General features: G+C 41.3%; 1 protein-coding gene across 1 annotated transcript in view; it reads right to left on the bottom strand.

Moving 5' to 3' along the window:
• Positions 1-239: 239 nt before the first annotated feature.
• LOC148029640 (nuclear distribution protein nudF-like) overlaps positions 240-21,464 on the bottom strand; it is a 187,803-nt gene continuing 166,578 nt past the window's right edge. The window contains exons 6-8 of the mRNA XM_087685878.1: positions 18,393-18,435; positions 1,041-1,297; positions 240-963 (exon numbers count right to left, since the gene is read on the bottom strand). Coding sequence (XP_087542004.1) covers positions 594-963; positions 1,041-1,297; positions 18,393-18,435 — 670 coding nt within the window. The 3' untranslated portion in view covers positions 240-593. The remainder of the gene's footprint in view (positions 964-1,040; positions 1,298-18,392; positions 18,436-21,464) is intronic.

Raw genomic sequence — 21,464 nt, 5'->3', positions numbered from 1 at the left:
CATGGGCGATGGAGGTCTATACCATCCTTATTTCTCTCTCTTGGCTCTAGTGATGATGGGCTTTCCTTATGGTGAATATGTAACCCCCTTATGTTATTTTATATCTACTGTTGTTTTTATAAACTTAATGCTTCATTTGAAAAAACAAAGGGCACACAAGGTGTGCGAGCACGTACATATTTCTACTGTTGTTTTTATAAACTTAATGCTTCATATAAACTTCAGTTAACTTAGTGCAAATCAATTGATTTCCCAAGTGCACATCAATCATTACAATAGCATGCCCTTACAGCCAAGGGTAATAAGACAATACACTCCCCGAGTAAAATGTACAACCACCAGCGGAAACTCAGATGTGCAACCAGCTGGCTGGCTAATGAACAACATTCAATTCATCCAAAGTGCATTTGATCTACTAAAAGGATTAACATTCATCAACCTCCCAAGAATTCCATCTTTTTGGCATATCACTGTACATTTGACTAGCCACTAGATATTTCATCTGTTTCATGTGAAAAAGTGATGACGCCTGAAAGCATCTGTGAGTCTTGTCTCAACCTCTATGGTTTTGGGTTCTCAGAGAAATCAGGAGTTCAGAGACTACTTTCAGAGTTCATCTCCCAGAATTTTGATGCCCAAACATCAGTAGTCTCTGGAGAGGCCTGCTTCAATGGCACAGCACAATTCGAGTAGTCTCTCAGACTAATTTGTTCTCCGGTACAGCTTGCAGTTGCAATATGAAGTCCATTAACAGCCATTGCAGTAACTCCCTCATCCCAAAGGTTCTCAAGTGTGTGAAGTTCAGCACCTGTTTTTGCATCCCATATATAAACATGCTTGTCATCTGGTCCTCCAGTCACCACCTTATAAGAATCCATGTACACATGGTTGACAGGTCCAAAGTGGTCTCCAAGAACTGCATATGGATCACTAGCATTTCTCAAGTCCCAAAGCTTTGCAGTTCTGGAAATACATGATTGCAGTAGCTTAAAACACGGTCATAGGATGAATTATGCAAAGCAAATGCATCTGTGATATACCTGTCTACTCCACCAGTGCAGACAAGTTGACCAGAAACAGGTATGGAAAAGTTTGTCAATCCTGATTCATGGGCTGCAACAGTCATGATAGTTTTCATTGATCGAAGGTCAACAACCATGAAACTAGCACCACCAGCAACAAAGCACAATGAACCATTGCAGGTGAGGCCCACTGGAACCCCGGGGCTCCGTGCAGACCCAACCAAGGTGCCTGGTCCAGTTGTAGATGATCCTGGTGTTACATCCCATACACGCACCTGTAGGCTGTATCACAATCAGACTACATTCTCTTCTGACAGGAATTGTTTTCAATGATTGTGAAACATGAGAAGCTCTATTTAACAATGTGGATTAGCAACTGAAGGACATTGTTGCCACTACTATATAGCGTAACTGCTGCTTGGACTTGTCAAGCCACACTGCAAACATGCTGAAGAAAATAACTTCCTGATTCAGTGTCATAACAACATAACCACAATTAGATCTACAGGAAAATGTTATAAAGCCACACTCATAAACATGCTGATGGATAGACTTGGAAAGTCCACATTTAACATGCTGAGAGCCCACACCTAGAAAGCTAGGAGGGCTCTTGGGCTCTACCATTGCAAAATACTTTTCAGAATACGTGGTCTAGTGGTGGGGGCCTAGGGAAATAGGGGACTGCTACAAACTCCAAATACCTTATATCTATGAGTATATCCAAATAACAAATTTCTTATAAATCATCCAATGACGATATTTTTGGTTCAATTGCTTTTCCTTCCAGAGTACAGAGAAATTATTCGAACTTGCATTATGGCATGACCGGTGGGTTGTGGGGTTTCATCACCAAGCTTTATTGCAACATAGCACCTGGGTGCAATGGGGTTCCAACATCATATGAATAAGCACAAAAGACAATCCACAGGAGCATATTTTACTTTATTAAGAATGATTCAATTAGAGGTGAAGGTTGCAGGAATGCACACATACACATGCCACACAAACAAGGAGCTCAAGAACACACAATCAAGAAGATCAGCATTACTAAGTGTGCCAGTACAAAAACATAAAGTATCCCTGGCTGGGTATATACACATGTCCAAGGGAGCAACCATCTCAAAAGTTGCGTTCAAATTCGTGTTAATTTGCAATGTGCCCCTCACTTGGAAGTTGGCTCAGTCACCAGCATGCACAAAGAGCATAAGGAGACACTTGATGGCCCCCTTCTTAGAGGAGAGGATTGAGGGAGGCTCTATTGGTGTTACTATTAGGGAAGTCCCTGGGGGGTGATAGATTGGGCATGGATTCCTTCCTGAGCTAGGAGATGTGATCAAGATAGGACTTCTAGCAGCATTTCAGGAGATATGGCATCAAGAGATATGCCAGAGAGGCTGTTTGAGGGATTGATTCACCTCATCCCAAAAGGCAGTGGAGATAGACTGGAGATCACCTATTATTGGAGACCAATCACTTTGCTTGGAACAATGTATAAAATCCTAGCTAATGTGGGTCAGGAGTCTCAGATTCTCCCTCATGATGCCAGACCTCATCCAACCTACCCAGACTGGTTTTGTTTGGAAGTGCAGCATCCTGAGCAATATTTACACCTTTTGGGAGCCCACAACTCTTGCATGATCCAGGGGACACAACCTCTTTTGCTATCTACCTAGATGGGGATGAGGAGAAATCAAGGGCCTTTGTAGCTGCAATGGACATTTTTTGCAGAGCTTCAAGAGTGCTTATCAATGCCACAATGAGCACCTCATTTGGCCTAGTGACATGCTCTCTGTGACTTGTAAACTTCCTCAACTCTAACTGCCTTTTTGCCATGAGGCAAATTAGTCAAGAACTGCATGCCATTTTTATTTATTTCATCATACTCAGCTTACATTACATGCATCCAATTTAGACTTTAGGCTTCACAAAACGAAACAGGTTCTTCCTCATTAGACATATTAGAAGCAGAATTTGCAGAACCACCATTAGCGTAAGATGCATGCTGACGGCCAGAACATGTAAAGTTTTCCCTCAATGCAATTATGCAGATCTCTCATTAATAAGCTGATTTCTGGGCTAATTTGGAACATCTGTAGGCTTATTATGTCCGTGGTTACAACAAAGGCGGCATAATATCCTAAATGTCCTATGAGCTTTATATGTGTCTGTAAGTACATGAAACCATAGTTGCATCTTGAATGACCAAGCTTTTAGAATGTGGATGACAAAGTCTAACTTTTAGCACTATTCCCATACAAAGATGAGTTTTACATCATTATTCTCAACCTTCGCCACATTGCTAGTGAGGCATAGGAGTGCAAGCTAAACAACCAAAAACACGCAGGTGAGCTACATTTGGATATGTGTTCATGCACAATCATCCCAACAGCCGTGTTTCATCCACCATAACTGCCTGCCCCATTGACACTACCCTGAGTGCTGCATTTGGCTCTTGCTGCAGTCAGCTGGATGCCATCATTAGTGGCTGCATTGCTGTGCTAGATGGCTCCACATCAGAAGCTTATTTGCAGTACCAGAGATTACCTCAACTTCCTTGGAACTGCTGCATTTGAGTTTTCCCACTACCCTCATAGCTGTTTGGCATCTGTTCTTCATCATCTGACATCAAGCATTAGTGGTTTATGCACCTCAACTTGTGTCAGAGTTCATTCATTCTCTTTATTCTCTACTTGTGTTCTTCTTTGAGTTCATTTGTTAGTCATGTTCATGCTCTTTGTGTGTTATTCTTTACAAACCCTAGTGTATCTTCACATGCTAACAGAGTAGGTGCTCTTGTAAGAGTTCTTGAGCTATTGTGAGTGCAAGGTTAATACAAACTAACTCATGATCTCTCAGTCGTATCACCCTTGAAGCTTCCAGTTTCTCACCTTGCCACTCTGTGGAGACTCTTAAGGTAGAACGATTTCCCAGACGTGGACAATGCTTCGGCTTCTTCTTTGTTCCAATTAGATCTCCAGAGGCTTGTGGATGTGGAGTTTTGGGAATACATCAATAGAAGTATTGATACTCAAGGCCTAACTCCTTAACATGCTCCTCCATCTTCTTTCATATGCTCTATTATCGACATAACACATTGGAGAAGGTGCATCTTGGTCATGGCACCAGCAGATGGATTGCATAGCTCTGGAATGGGGGAGAACAAACCATCTTGGGAATAACTAGAAATCCAATTTCTCATCATCTCACCCAAGTCCGGTAGCACATTCATGTGATCCTTGGTTTGTACAACCAAAATTCTCCCTTCATGATTGCTGATATGCAGGAACTGAATGCGGAAAACCAAACTTGCACTAATATGTAAATTTCTATAAAGGATGCTCTAGATGTAAAAGTACTAACACATATGTACCTGTTACTTCTCAAAGTTTACATTCTCTTTCATAAAAGCATGGTTTTAGTGCCTTGATTCTTCACCTCCTATGCATTCCTGCCTTCTCTAGCTGGCATTTAGGTTCTATTCCTCATTATCCTAGAAGTCCAATTTGAGATCCTTCTTCCTCTCTGGGTTCTTTTCATTGTCCCCAAGCTAGCAGAGATTCCTCTTGTAGGTTTTAAGACGTCTTTATCTACTCCTTACTCTCCTCACGTGTGTACTGTGCTGAACCCTAGTGCTTCTTGTTGGGAATGCTACTTGTGCACTATGCACCCACCAAATATTGGCCCGCAAGTGAGCACTACTCTGATTCTTGGTGTTATTGTGTTGGGAATCCCACTCATGCACTTTGCACCTTGAGTCTTGTCTAGTTGAGTGCAAGGACTCCATCTAGGTGGTTCTCATCAATAACCCCAGCCAGGGTCACACAAGTCGTACCCCTTAGAATGGGATGCTTCAAGCTTCCGTTCAGCTCACTTAAGCAGATGGAGGCAGTGATAGCCACCAGTCCACTCGACATCAAGTCATTAGTGGCATATTTGGATAGACGGATCAAAGGATGAGACTACTCATCACTTCGAGATGGCATTTCCATCACCATATCTTTTCCTAGCATCAATAGGTACTTCACTCCATACCTGTTTGAGATTAGTAGTGTCTTCAGTCATGTCATATAGAGCGAGAGGACATTTATTGATATAGTCTTAGAGGGCCCACATAGGTATCCATTTGTCAAAGTCATTGTGCCCACAAAGTCCTTACATACCCTCCCCAAACTGTCAAGAACCCCTCCGTCCATGAGGCCTTCCTCATCCAGCCACTCTCATATACAATTGACATTGGCTTGTAGTTTGTTTGTAGGATGATCAAACATCTAGCAATGAGATGCCCTAAGACATGATAGCGGAAGGCCTCCTTCAGGGACAAGAAAGGCGATAGACCTAGGCCACAGTGAAGGAGGGAAGCAGAACACTAGACACAACATAATGCCAGACAAAGGAGAATACAACACTAGTGTTAATAAGAGTGTGCAGATGCGAGACAGGCATAGGAGCAGAGAGGCAAAGAGCCACAGAGATCAAGCTCAAGATGGTGGACAATGGTGCAAGAGCTTTCCCTAAGACATGATAGCGGAAGGCCTCCTTCAGGGACAAGAAAGGCGATACACCTAGGCCACAGTGGAGGGAAGAAAAACACTAGAGACAACATAATGCCAGGACAAAGGAGAATACAACACTAGCGTTAATAAAAGTGTGCAGATGCGAGACAGGCATAGGAGCAGAGAGGTCGAGAGCCACAGAGATCAAGCTCAAGATGTTGGACAATGGTCCAAGACCTTAATCCAGCAGACCATGTTGCACCATCTTAGAACACTTCCACACCACTTCAATCTCTAGAATGTCCTATGCCAAGAACCGAGCAAGTGTGGGTTTCATAGCTTGCCCAAAGAGGTTTTGCCATAGGTGGAGAGACTTTTGACTATCGTGCAGTCTATAGACTGTTAGATTTAGGTTGCAAGAATGCAAGTACATAGCTTGGAGAAGAAGAAGCTTGACAAAGTACAACTCAAAGTGTATTTACAAGACTAGTTATGCCCTAAAAGTGAATAGGCATATATACAAGGTCGAGGAGAAAAAACCTCCTAAAGAGGGGAAAAAAGTGTCCCGTCGGTCCTAAGTGTGTTTACACACATCACTACCATGCCCAATGGACTATATCAATCCACAAATGGGAGTAAGCCCAAAGCTTTGAGGGAAGCTTTGAACTTCTCATGATGCAAAGCCCTTGTGAAAAGATCTACAAGGTTGTCTTGTGCTGGCATATCAGTCAAGTTGATCTCTCTAGTAGAGAGTCTATCCTTGACGTAATGATAGTGCACCTCAATTTGCTTAGTATATGTATGAAACACTAGATTCTTGCAACTGCCAATGTGCTTTGATTGTTTGTGAAGATGGAGGTGGCAAATGCCTATCCAACATCCAAATCAGCCAAGAGGCGTCTGAGCTAAACACACTCAATTGTAGCTATAAAAGCTCCCATGTACTCAACTTTACAGCTAGAAGTGACCATAATAGGCTGCTTCTTGCTCAACCAAGATATGTATGAGCTACCAAGCATGAAGAAAAAACCACTTGTGAATACACGAGTGTTAGAACAACCAGTCTAGTAAGAATCTGAAAATGCATGTAAATCAGGCAGTACTGATCCCCCCTTGGGATAAAATAGCCTAAGGTGCCAAGAACCACTCAAGTAGTGAAATATTTGCTTCACTACTTGGGCTGCCAATACTTGGTCCTTGAGCTATGCATAAGAACGCTCATTTGTGAGATTACAAATTGAATGTCAAGTCTCGTAATGCGTACATAAATCACGCATCCAACAACCTGTTGATAGAGAAAGACATCAAAGCAATCTCCAATACCATGAAGACTCAACTTCAAACCTATCTCCATAGGAGTAGCAATAGGCTTGCAATCTTCCAGACCAAATCTCTCCAATAATGTCTCAACATACTTTGCTTGACATGAAGCAATATCTTTGAAACTAGACTTTTTACTAGGATAGGGTGGTAAATAGCCTAATTTAACACTAATTACAGCAAGCATAATATTCATAAACTGAAATGAAAATGTTATCACTTAATCTTGGTCATTGAATACCCAAATGGCCCCAAAACTAATGTGCCTTGAGGTATTTCTTAAACTTGTATTGCTAAAGGTCGAAATACACTGAGATCCAACCTGATCTCCTTCAATCTTCAATACATCTTGCTATCCATAGCAACTGGCACGCCTTCAAACCATTTTGCCCCTTGGTTTGCTTAGGGATTAGCCTTCAATTTTGCTCCTTAGATGACAAATTCTGCCTCAAACTTAATGTTGGCTGGCTGGCCTCTTGAAAATCCTTGAAATCCCCAAATCTTAGCTGCTGAACTCTAAGTATTAGGCCCCTCTTTTTGAGCACTCTTTCTAGGGTGGCTAGTAAACCCTAATTGCTATGTAAATTAGAATGTATAGAAATTCTTCATTTGGATCCTCTTGGGAACTGAATTTAGTTGAGATGTCTTGAGGGATGCTATGCATTGGCTGAGAAAATAGAGAGAAAGTTAGAGAGAGAAATCTTTGAGTTTCATTACCAAAACTCGCTAAATTTGAGCGTTGTCCTACTATGAATGATTGATTGACTGCAGCCCACCATTAATAGGAGCCCCATGTACAATCACCTGCCTGTAGATAGCATACAGGGGCTGTCACCCGCCTCTCCAACACCCTCCCAATCAGCTAGGGGCAACTCTTTAATAGTCTCCAATGGCTACGCTAATCACCAATTGTTGGAAAATTGCAAGAGCAGTTTTCTCTCCTCTCCCAACCTCCTCTGTGTTGGTAATGAGGTTCCAACAACCTTTAATAGCCTTTCCCTCACTTGCATGGACAAGTTTTGCCAAGTGGCAGTCTTCTAAATAGATTTTTCAGTAATTTTTTGGTCCAATTAAATTAATGATCAGAATATTAGTTTTGAAAATTAATTAATTAATTAATTCTTAAAAAATCAACTATACCAACCAACAAGTAAATTGGCTAGGCCAAATTTTCATCCAAGTATTCATGAGCATTTATTAGCCCTTGAACTAGCATTAATCAATTAATTAATTCCTAGTTCCTAATGTTACAACTGACATTAATAGCTAATAAAATCTTCTAGACCAAAATTTGACACCAGGTACCACCTATTACCTAACTAATATAACTTGTTACAACTTTTGCCTTTGACATCCACCAACTTCGTAGGGTTCTTATCTCGTCATTGTGAAATAACTAACTTGCATATCACATGTGCACCTCACATTTACAAATTCGATTAACACTCGATCAAATGCTAAGAAAAGCATCAAAATTTCATGTTCTCATGATAGAACTCCCCTTGAAATCCTTGCAATTGCTCTTGATTGCACTGTAATTTGTCAAAAACGTCTATTGCTACTACTAGACATACATGTTGGCATCATAATTAAACAACATGTGCACCTGTTGCTTAACCATGCTCATGCCTTGTATGTGTTAAATTCTAGCTAATTAAACTAGTTACAATCCACCCACATGAGTCATAACCATTGTACAAAATCATAAGGGATGCATCCATATACCAAATCCCAACACTATTTAGACCATCAAGGCAAAGTAATGCATAAACTGAGCATAAACAGTGCCTCATAACAATGATGCACCACATGATATTCATGTAAAGTATACACAAGCTGCAAACCGCACGCAATTTATGCAATTGTACTTCTCTTGCATCACCTACAAATGTACATTGCATATCTATGTATCCCATATATACCTTGCAAATATACATTACATCTAAATGTACATTCCGTACTTCATACATACCAGTGGCCTAGCAAGTGGATAGTTTTAAAGCCTAGGTGCAAACCATGCACATCTGCATACCAACTCATAGTGACTAGTACACTAAGTAGTGATAGTGATCCCAAAAAAGAATTTGATCCCGAAAGTCGAGACAGGAGGAGTACTAGTACATTGAATAGTGATCCCAATGGTAGAAATATTGTTAGCATACACTATCCTAGATGTAAACCAAGTACATCAGAGATCCACTACATAATCGAGCTGTCCATAATCCATCACTAGGGGAGTGGAGGTGCAACCTCCCCCCTGAGCATCAAACAATACTTTGAATCTTCTATGCTCTATTGAGCCTAAATGAGCCCAACGGGTCCAAAGTCGGCTCTCGTATCTCCCACGAAGAGTGTGCATAGTCTCTATCCAAATCCTAGAGAGAGTTTGTGCCGGAGATATGCCCAAAAAATCAATAGTCTGGCTACATCTGGTTGTCCATATGTACCAAGCAATAATGCTAGCTATGAGCTCCCATTTGTGACAATGCCCCTGAGTTCATACTCTCTATGAGAAATTTGGCATGAAAAGTCTTGTTCACAAGCTACCCTGACATGAGATAAGCTTGACAACTCTATACATCTTCATACCCATAAGTTTGTGTGACCCATGCAATTGTTTGCCACATAGCAATCATAGAATCTGTAGTGCCATGAAACACCATCCTAAGGGCTCTTCTCCAAACCCTCTTAAGCCCGTGGAAAATCCCATAAGCAATGCCTCCGAGTCTCCTCATGCTCCCCACATCTAGTGCAAGGAATAGGGTCTCTATCATAGCCAAGCCATGTACCAACTGCTAAACTCTTGTGTGTTAGTAACCAAAGAAAGAGTGAAGTCTTTCTTGGTCTACAGCTGTCCTCCAATCTCCTCCAAAAGTCGGTAAGGCTGTGATATACATCGGATAGTCTAATGCTCAACTACAGCTAGGACCACTCTAGTTGTGCTCATCTGTATTCTCCTCCCCAACCTAGTGGTATAACCAAAGAAGGGACCATCCTGAGGCATCTCTACAAATAGATCTCTCCATACCCACTCCCCAAGATCCCACTGAAGCCTCTATAGTGGCCTCCTCCTATATGCTAAATGTCTCCATCCATCTTCCATACAAGTCTAAGGGTCAGGGTCTAAGTACCAAGTCCTATCACAATGAACCACAACTCTTATCCATTGTTAATAGCATCTGAACTTTGATTGATCTCGATCCTCTCACCTAAGTCTACCATCCATCTCTATTGAAAAAGTAAATAGTCTCTCCATTGGTGGCTACCACTACAAGAAGGAGATCTCCTTTGGTAAAGAGCCCTATTCATGTCTGATCTGTCACTATGTCATTCCTCCATTCAAGGGGTACCATCTCCCTAATGTTCTCCATTATGACTTTGGTTCCCCTTGATACCTCTAAGTCTTTGTCCCTATATATGGGCTGGAAGCTCCAAAAAGCCAAACCACTCTTCCACTGTAGAAGCTACCTATGCCAAGAACCTCCCCCAAGATAGGAGGGTCCTCTCTCCAATGGTGTGGCCTCTCTCTTTCTTGAGTAGCTAATTCAAAAGAAGTGAATGCTTCAACTTCTCTTCAACACTTGCTAGGTCAATTTGATGAAGTCCTGTAGATAATGAACTCCATGCATGTACAATAGATGCAGCAAATCTGACCTCAAAACTATTCCCAAGCACTATAGCTCGGATATGCTGAATGGCGAGTGTGTGCTAGGCTGCCACAACTCTCCATGAGCAGGAAAAATGGTCTCTAATCTCCATAATAGTAGCTTTTTCCATGGCTTCTCACCCAGAGGAAGGCCCCTCACAATGAGCTTTACCATAAGTGCTCTACTCTGACTATCTGGGTCCAAAACCCCCAAACCACCCTTGGATCTAGGCTAGACAATAATGTCCCAAGCTACCTTAGCCCTCACAAGACCACCATCTCTACCCTACCAAATTCTTGATCAGTCACTTCACTTGGCCAATGCATGACCTAGATAAGGCCCAACAAGAAGTTATGTACCACATTGAGGCTAATAGAACCTGATTTGCAACTACCACCCTACCTGCTAGTGATAGTCTTGTTGTGCTCCAATATAGTAGCTTTTGTCTTATACGATGTAATAAGGGTGCCAACTGCTGCTTTGAAGAAATATCAATGCCTACATGGCAGCTCAAGTATCTCATAGAGGTGCCATTAGGGGACCCAAATGAGACTCCCATGTAGATTCTAGTCTATCTACGGAGTATCACAAACCCAAAATCAGTAGGATTTGTGCCACTTGATAAGAGCTCCTGAGGCTGTGTAAAAGACCTCCATCACAGCTACAAAGGCCCTAAAACTCTCCTCATCCCCATCCAGGTAAAAAGATGTGTCATCTACAAACTCTACATCCAACAACTCTTTAAACTCTAGAATGGGAAGTTTGATGCCTCAAATACATGTATTCCTATCCCTCAAGAATGAGCTCATAGCCTCTGCAACAAATAAGAAAAGGAGAGGTGCAAGGGGGCATCCCTGTCTCACTGACCTTTGAATACTGAATCTAGCACCTTTGGTCCCACCAATAAGGACCTCGTTGTGAGTTGATAAATATAGAGTCAATACACCTCTGATCCATTGCTCTCTAAAACCCATCCTCAACATGGTGACCTCTAGAGATTCCCAATCAACTCTATCATAGGCCTTCTCAAAATCGAGAAGCAAAACAATGAGATTTTGTCCCCTAGATCGTGCAAGAGCTGTGGATTTCTAGAAGGTGAAAATATTGTCAAGGATGTTACGCTTCAGAACAAAACCTGTCTGGGTAGGGTGAATGAGGTCTAGCATCAAGAGAGAGAGCCTAAGGCTGATCATTTTGGCTAGGATTTTATACATTGTTTCAAGAAAATTGATTGATCTCCATTGGGTGACTATCTCCATTGCCCCTTGGGATGAGGTGAATCAATCCCTCTGACATCCTTTCCAGCATATCTCCTAATGCTATGATCTCCTGAAAAGCTGCTAGAAGTCTTGTGCTGATCACATCCCAATAGCTCAAGAAGAAAGCCTGTCCAATCCATCATCCCCTGGGCACTTCCCTGATGGTAGTGCTAGCAAGACCTCAACAATCTCTTCCTCTAAGAAGGGGGACCATTAAATGTATCCTCATGCTCTTTGTGACCACTCTCTTGGTACTCTATCACACACACTCTCTCTCCCTCTCCAGTCTTGGAGGCCTCGGTGTCATGCCCAAAATGTCTAGGATCTATGGTGTGAAAGAATTCTTTGTTCACCCTTTCTCCTGCCTGTGTCCAAAAAGAGACCCTCACATGGTATTTATAGTTTGATTTGGCCTCCATAGCATTTTTTTCCGCTTTGGCTGCATATATCCTCTCTGCCACCCACCTACATCTTGGTTGTCTTTCCTCCTCCCTTTGAAGTGCTGCCAATGAGGCTCTAGCAGCCTTCTCTTTCTCTAAGAGACCTTCCCTGTTATTCCTAGCCTTCTCTTTAAGAAAGAAGCTCACCTCCTGCAAACCCTCATCCAAGTCCCTAACTGCTCTGCCCACTGAAAATGACTTGGCCCTCCAAATCCTGGTAATATCCTCCCTCAATTCCTCATCATAATACATGAGTAAAGGAATCCTAATGCTGGTGACTGTTCCTGTGGCTCTCTCCATAAGAACCAACTGTACCAGTGCGTGATCTGATAAAGTGAATCCTGGAACAGTACCGACTAGATCCCCCTTGAAGCCCAGTGATCTATATAAAATCTGTCCAACTAGGAGAAGATCTTGGCACCAGTCCTATCTCTTCTTGAATATTGCAAGAAACCTATAGATCTGCCAAACTCTGCCATGAACCAAGGGTCTTGTCCTTTGATATCGAAAATAAAATCCTCCCAAGCTGCCTATTCTCCTTCTCTGATAGTGCATAGTCCAAAAAAGTCTTCCCTCCCTCTTGCTGTTAGGGGCATATATGACCATAGTTGTTAGGTACAAAAGGTACGATATGGTACGGTACGATAAAATACGGTACTAAATGGTAACTTAAGATTTTATAAGGTACGGTACGATATTAGTATGAAAAAAAAACCTTGATTATTTTGGACTAAAGATAATAGAATAGACATTTCAAGTCTAAATAGCAATGCTATTAGAGTATATAAGATGAATACTTGAGGATAACATGCCAAAGCCTAATGTTGCATGTGCATCATGCGCTACTGCTACCTACAACTTGCAACTACAAGATTCTAATACCGTTTTTGTGATGTACACGGAAAAAGCTTTCATATGACACCCATATTGGGGGGGTCCCTAAATTTTAGGAGATCCCTAAATTTTAAGAGGTCCCTAGATTTTAGGAGCCTCGAATTAGCCTAAAAATGCTAGTCCTAAAAAATAGGGATGTCATTCTAAAAATAGTAAGTTCTATACTTTGACTGTGCTTACTAAATTTGGTTGTTTCTATTCTTGACAGTATTTAGCCCAAAAAGGAAGGCCATAGAGAAGAGACAAGTGTCAAGACACTTGCCACACAAGTTTCCAAGTGTCCCACCACTTGTCACATCTCATGACATGTGGCTGGACACTTGTCTTGCGCTACTCCACTTTCCCCTTTTGTACTAGCTCTTCCCTCTCCTATAAATAAGAGCTCGTTTTTCTGCATTCAGCATCATTTTTCTTTGCTGTAAACTCATGTACAGCACCCACAGATAGCCAGAAACTGGCCCCATCCATCCCCATCATCATCCCCCACTTCTCCATTATCAAATTCCTCCATATTCCCTCTTCTATCACTGCTGTTTTATAGGATAGCAAGCCTGTAAATTCATTACAGCATCTCCTTCTCAAGCTCTTTCTTCCATTTTAGCAACAAGAAGCAAGCCCTATCGATGTACTACTGTTCAACGATGGAGAAAGGCTGATTTCCCCTCTTTCTTCTCTCATACTGTAAAGAAATCAATTCTTATCATTGCATAATAGATAATGCATGTGTGTTTATACATCTTTGCATGATCTTGTGAGAGTGAGAATTACTTCTCCTCACTCTCAGGTTGATTGTAACTGAGCTCTTCCCTAAGGGACTTGGGTTGAGTAGAAATACATTCCTTCGGGGGGGGTTGCCCATCTTCAACCCTCAATCTTGTCTCCATTACTTTTACATTTTCATGGCTGTAATTTTGTGAGTAATTTTCATTTTCAGCTTTAAGTGTTCATTCTCTTTTATATTAAATCTCGAAAACAAGTGAATATCATAATTGTTAAGCATACTACGTTGTTTGCGGCATTTACAGAAGGGCTACTACCAATTTCTTTCGGAGATACAGTTGGAACTTCAACAAGTAAACTTAATGTTCAGCTAGTTGCTCCATTGTGTAATATAGAAAATCAGCCTATGGCTGATCTGAATATTCAGCAAGGTGCTGAATTTGAAATTCAGCAAGAGCTTGTATACAGTCAGGAAGCTAGGAAAATGCCTAGATGGTATTTGCAGACTACGAAAGATAGTTATTTGGATGCTCCTATTGCTGGTCGTACTAGAAGGCGAGCTCATATGCATGATGGTGCACATACCACGGAGTTTGTTATGGTATTAAATACACTTAATGATGAGGAGCCTGAATGTTTTGACGATACACAACATAGTGTGCATCTGATGGCAACAATGCAAGTTGAGTTTGATTCTATCATAAAGAATCAAATATGGGATTCAGTGTCCTTGCCTATTGGGAAGAAAGTCATTGGTACAAAGTGGATCTATAAGTTGACAAGAAATGCAGATGGATCTATTGACAAATATAAGGCCAGGCTTGTGGCTAAAGGCTATGCACAAAAGAAAGACATTGACTATGAGGAGATATTTGCTCCTACATCCCGCATGACTACCATTAGGTCCATGGTTGCTTTGGTTGCCCATTATGGATGGACTGTGCACCAACTTGATATAAAGACTGCGTTTTTTACATGGGAATCTTCAAGAAGAAGTGTATGTACAACAGTGCATTGGTTTTGCAGTTGTGGGATCCAAACGCTTAGTGTGGAAGTTGAAAAAAGCTTTATATGTTTTGAAGTAGACTCCTCGACCTTGGTATGCAAAGATTGATGCCCTTTTACTTAGCCAAGGGTTCATAAACAGCTCATCAGAGTCTACACTTTATGTATGTAAAGAGGGGGAATCCTTGTTGGTCATATGTCTTTATGTTGATGATCTTCTAATTACAAGGACACATGCTGATCAGATTTCAGCATTCAAACAAAATTTACAACAAACTTTTGAGATGTTAGATTTGGGACCTTTGCACTATTACTTGGGCATCCAATTCATTCATGATGCTAGAGACATTGGATTATCACAGTCTTGATACATTGGTAGACTTCTTGAGATGTTTGGCTTACAAGATTGTAAGCCAGCTTGTACACCGATGGAACCTGGACTAAAGCTGTCCTTGCATGATGACAGTGACTTGTTTGATATATATACATATACTCCAGCAGTTGGATGTCTAATTTACTTATCCATGATATCCAAATAAGTTTGGTTCAAAATAGGAGCATCCTAGATAACCTCTTCACCTTCTTTGAGGCTACAAAGTAGTATATTACATTGTTTCTCTGAGAAGGCCTATGATAGGGTTGATTGGGACTTCATGGAGGGTATACGTTTTGATTAGGCTTTCCATGGCAATGGATCAGCGGGGTCTCAACACTATATAGGTCAGCAAACAATAGAGTGATTGTAAGTTGCCGTTCTGTTTCCGTCTAGCACTTTACCTCTTCTTACTCTTTGCAAAGGCGATGTCCTATTTCTCCAACATAAGATTCATAGGCTTGAGAGGTCTCAGGCTGTTGGTGTGGATGAAGACAAAGCTATTGGACTCAGAGTATGCAGATGATACAACTTTGACTATCAAGGATGCTAGAGAGGATGAGACTAGAACTACAGCTATTTTGCACAAGGGTTATGAAAATCAACTTTGAAATGTTCTAGGATATCAGTCTTTCGGGAGCTGCCATATCCTCTAGAGGAAAGTAATTGCTTGAAATAATGCCTCAACTACCATGGGTGCAACGCCCAATTCTACTAGGATAATCTCTTGTGGTACTAAGGCTTTTGCCCTTATCATACGTGCTATCATCATGACCAACGGTCTTTCCATATGTTCCCAGCCATCATAATGTTGTGCTTCCAGTCCATTACAATCCATAAGTGGCATCCATCTAGTATGATAAAGGCTTGGGTCCCAAATGGCTGCCCCATAGAGTAGTATGGGCATGACTAAAGTGTCAAAAAGCCACAATTTGGTACGAGGCTCTTGAAACTGTATGTGTGCACACTGCCACTCTAGAGTACCCAAAGCTGTATATGCTCGTGCAAGCCTAGCCTCTGAAGTTTCCTTCCATGAAAATTGTGGCCCTTTGAAAGTGACCCCGAGGTATACACATTGTCTAACCATTTCCACAAGCCGACCATCATACATAAAGTGATGCTCTAAGCGTGTCACCCAAGCTACAGAGGTGTTAAAGACCATAATTTTAGTCTTTCCAAGATTAACCTTGAGATCTTTATCTTCACAAAACCCATTCAATGCATCCAGATGTTGTTGTAGTCCCTTAAGTGAATTTGAGATAAGCACCATATTGTTTACATATAACAAAATTGGTATCAGTACCCCAGCCAAGCTGGCTCCCATACCACCCCATCTCTGTATGTGATAAAAAATCTTGTCAATATACAGTCCAAACAGCAAAGGAGAGAGGGGATAGACTTGCTTTATACCAACCGTGCTAGACACTGAGTCTGTTGTGCCTCCAGGCACCCATACTCTCCCTGTCACAGTGGTCACACCAACTTACTGGAAACCCCTCACATACGTCTCTATTGAAGAGATTTGCCAAGATAGAGGCCAATGCATAACATGCATGTGCAAAATGTTCTGCCACAAGGCCAACTTGATCATGTGCTCTCCCATTCTTCAACCTCCAAATGGCATATCTCACCATCTTTTCTGCGAAGAAACCACACTGTGTTGGTCTAGAGTTTGATGGACAAGGTATCTGCTCTTGTGATGGAACATCATACAGTTCCCTAGCATATTCATGCCATACCATAGGTGATGTCAACTGAATTGGGGGTTGAAATTTCCTCCATGCCTTCTTGCTATCTCTGCTAAAAAAGAGCTCATACATCTTTGATTCTAGTTTAGCTAAATAATCTCTCTTCTTTTTCCGCACAAGATGACGAAAGACATTTCGTGCCTACTTGTGTGTGCATGTCCCTAGGGTAATATCCCTCAGTAGTAGGTGGATCCTAGTTTGTCTACACTCATCATCATACCAAGCATTTTAAGGGGCAGTACATCTGCGTATTGCAGTAGAGCTCATCTTACATGGGAATGCCTTTGAAGCTGCAGCATGTAAAACCTTCGCCAGAGATCTAGTGACATCTTCGAGTGGTTCATGTTGGTCTAGCTAGCTTAAGCCATCTCATACTGCATCACTATAGATATGCGACATTTGCTCTAGAAATTCATAATGCAGGAATGTGTCTAACTGTGTGCATGTTTCTTGTCTTTGACCACATGCTAGAGTAAATCTAGAATCGCATGGTCAGTTGCTATATCAATTGGCTTATCAAATATCTTAAAATGCTTAATTTTTGGAATTAACGCTAGCAAGACCATTAGATAGTCCACCACATTGGCCCCTTTTCTGGTATTCCAACAAGTGAAAGCATCCACTCCCGGCCATCTTCATAGGCCATTGAATATAGCCAATTCATGATGAGCAGTCCCTAAAGCTAGCAGATAGGATCCATATGCTATCACCTCCTTGTCTTGAGATGTCCTGACAAGCCCTAGTTCATCCAATGCCAATTCCTTAAACATTTCATGTTCAGTATCATAAAAGACGGATTGCTCTCTTCCTGTTCGAGCATTAAAGTCTCCCACTAGTAGTATTCCCCAAAGTTTGCATATCTTATAATATCTTCATGTAGTACTTTAAATGGTGATCTCTCCTTAGGAGCAAGTATTGAAGAGACAGGCGAAAAGTAGCATACTGCAACATATAGATCCCTCAAGTACCCTATCCTCACCCTTATCCACATATATCTAGCATGCACATCTCATGACACCACGTGAATCATGTCTTGGAGGCTCTCACAATAAAGAATAGCCACCCCACCCAACCCCATGTTGAGGAGTCCACACCATGTTGAGAGGGGAACTGTCTCGTCCCTCTTTATAGAAATTTATTAAAACAAAACCATGGGCACCAAGTACCTAAACCATATATTGTTTGGATTAGATTAAACTAAGTAGAAAGTGCTTCTTAGATGAGAGATAGATAGGAGAATACAAAGCATGTGACTAAAATTTCAACATGAGAGCTTATTCCAAATGAAGAGAGAGATCTCCAATATATAGGTGCGGGGCTTGGTCCAGTTTATAATGAGTCATAACCAGTCATTTAGAGAAATACAGTATTAGAATCAGTATATTATATGAAGATAATATACTGCCAATCACAGGTTTGCTTAAAATTTGTAGTATCATTCAACTTCCAAAGAGATTGGAATAAGCTATACCTTCAAGTCTTTGGCTGCACTTATCAACAAAGAAGAATTGTACCTACATGTCAAAAGAACATTCAAAACATTAGCCCAATATATCCTTCAAATGAGAAGTCATAACTTATATTGACTAAAAGAAGAAAAGTTCTGCAGGTCTCAATGTAGACTAGAAAATGCTGAAACTGTTGATTGTCTCCACACGTTTGTCATCCAAAACGTGCATCTTCCTTGAACTTTTAAGTTTTAACCCTCTCTTTTTTCCCTGAAAAGATCACTAAAGAACAATGGGGCCTGTAAAGAAATTCATGACCAACTAGCATGATTAGGAGGCTGCTATGACTCAGTTGTTTGTTTGTTTTCAATGAAGGATCGCTAGTCCATAACAAGCACAAAGTTTCCTTAGACGCACTTTAATTAGAGAAGAATCTAGATACCATGTGAGATTGACATTTTACTAGAGTGGCAGATTGTCACTCTACTCTTGAGGATCAAGCAAAAATCTTGTACTAGATAAGCTCTATGGCTGGCAGACTTTTGGCGAATTAGTTTCTTCTGGCTATCATGTGGTATACATGTAGATCCCTTGGGCTTTCTTTAGGTCCTTCATTGGATAGGTAAACACCTTATCCCTTAAATTTCATTTGGATTGGAGTTGATAGGAAGACTGAAGTGCTAAAGTATCTTAATCAATGACTCGAGAACTAGTCCTAAGAGCACAATAATTCTCTTTGGTTACCAGAATCATTGCAGACTGCAGTATGGGTCAAGTTCTTTTAGCTACCATGTGATATACCATCTTTTCATGGATCTTGCATGAATAAGTGGAACACCTTGTTTGAAGCGTAAGTACAATATATCTGTCATATTCCATTTTGCAAAAAGGAACAATGAACTGTTAGAAGTGATTTCCTCATATTTCATAATATGATCACTGAGAACATTACGATCTGCTTACAAAATTTCTTCATATGTATGATGCTCATTGATGCTACTACGAAGATTTCTTTTCCAACCAGGTTTCAAAATGGTTACCATCTTCTCAGCCCACCAAAGATGGCCCAAAGCCAGATAGTGGAGGAGACAAAACCAATGATAGTGAGAGCACACAACAAATGATGGGCAAGGACAAGGGTAGAGAGGGCCAAAGTAGCAAAGACAAGCAAAGGAACAATGGAGAGTGGCCAAAGACTTTGGACCAGAAGTCTATGTGGTGCCCCCTCAGCTCTCACAATCCTACAAACACTCTTCGCAGCCTAGAAATCAAAGATTCCATAACCCTAGGTAGTAGCAACCCCCCCAGACACAGGCATTGTGAAGATATACTAGGGCTTGCACTGAGGAAACACAACATGTAGGACCAAGACTGAAACACAAAGACTCAGACAAAGACAAGCAAACCCTAAATGCAAGATGCAAAAACTCAAAACTCAAACATAAAGACAAACACAGAGAGAAGAAGCTCTGAAGTGAACGAATGCTGTAAATGAATGTAAGAGTATATAGAATGCCTAAGAGTAGAGCAATGAAATGTTGGAGAGTGACGTCCCCTGGAGACAGATCCCAAGTGTAGTAACAAATGGTAGGTGGCTGGACAACAAATGGTAGGTGGTTGATGGCTAAAATCTACACTATAGAGTGAGAAACCTGCACAAAAGGATAAGGTTGTGAATGGTGGGCAGCCCATCTATTTATAGATATTGAAGGGTGCCCCAAAAAATTAGGGTTTTGGGGGACCGTTGAAACTCTCTTGAACGAAGCACCAAATTTGTGCTTTTTATTAACTAAGCGTGTTCTGGGGCTGTTTAAAAATGCTAATCAACTGTAAAGCGTATTCTAGCTCATCCCCTCTCAGGCCCAAAATTGAGCCTAAAAGAAAATCTAGCAATGTTTACCCCAAGGCGTCCCATCCCAAAGCAAGTAGGGCATCGGAAAAAGGATGCACGTCAACTACCCAATGGCCTACCAAGACTATAGAGACAAAGGTTATTTTACCAAGGGAGTCCAAGTAGTCACACCAAAGAGAACAGGGCATCAGATAAAGGGTGCTCTCGTCGATTGCCCGGTAGCCGACCAAGACCTACAAAGGCGGATGGAACCCACATTGAACTTTCACTTGCCCAAGTACCCTAGTACAAAGATGATAAAGTCATGCAAGGCATAGGGTAAGGTATAGCAAGGGGGAAGGCTGATATCAAATACAAGTGCTAAAACCTATAGAATACCAAGAAGGGTAGAAGCCCCCTCACAACCTGGATGTCGATGCTAAAGAAGGAAGAGGAGCCAAAGGATGTCGGTCTTCATGTGGTGCCAAGAACCATGTGGATGAAAATGATGAAGTATCCTTTTTGGAAGAGCAAAGATAGAACTCACTGCCATGATAGCATCAAGAGAGATGTTGCATGATCCACCGTAGAAGGGGAAGCCTCCATGTAGATAGAAGAGCAAAACTCCAAATAAATGGAACCATGAAAGAAATGGTACGCATCTCCTGTCTCCAGCTCAAGAACAATTGGTGCAAATCTGCATATTAGTCCTTCATTGAAATACAAAACCTTGCAAAAGAGATCAAAATCTACAAGCACAGAGGTGAGTAGTAAGATGTGCAAAAAAAAAAAAAAAACTGAAAAGAAAGGAAAGCAAAGCTAAGTGCAATGCAATGAGTATGTAAGTATGCAATAGAAGTCTAAAAAGTGAAAGGCTAAGTATGCATCCACCATCATGTACAACGAGGTGGGGAAGGGGTCCTAGAAGGTGCACTGGATGCCCTAGGAATGGATGTGTAAAGTGCAATATATGAGCCACTAGTAGACCAATCAAACAATCCTTCAAGAGTAGTGAAAGAGGTTTTCCCTCCCAAGAGTTATTACCACTAGTGGTTTTCCCTCCCAAGAAAGAGACAACCAACCCTCACCCATTAGAATAGATGTGGGTGGAGGACTTTTTGTGAACTTGATCGTGCAGCCTTCTATAACACAAGAACGGGCACTCAAACTCGTAGAAGGTTGGCAATCTAGGAAGTGAGATAATGTGGTGGATAAAATGAAAGTATTTATCAGGTAAATTGTTCAAGAAGAACGTGACCTGATT

The sequence above is a fragment of the Lygodium microphyllum genome, chromosome 10, assembly GCF_053477565.2.
Source record: "Lygodium microphyllum isolate KBCC chromosome 10, Lygodium_microphyllum_v1.1.10, whole genome shotgun sequence".
Taxonomy (NCBI): Eukaryota; Viridiplantae; Streptophyta; class Polypodiopsida; order Schizaeales; family Lygodiaceae; genus Lygodium; species Lygodium microphyllum.
Note: the sequence above shows the minus strand (reverse complement) of the source record. Positions and strands in the feature narration are given on the sequence as shown.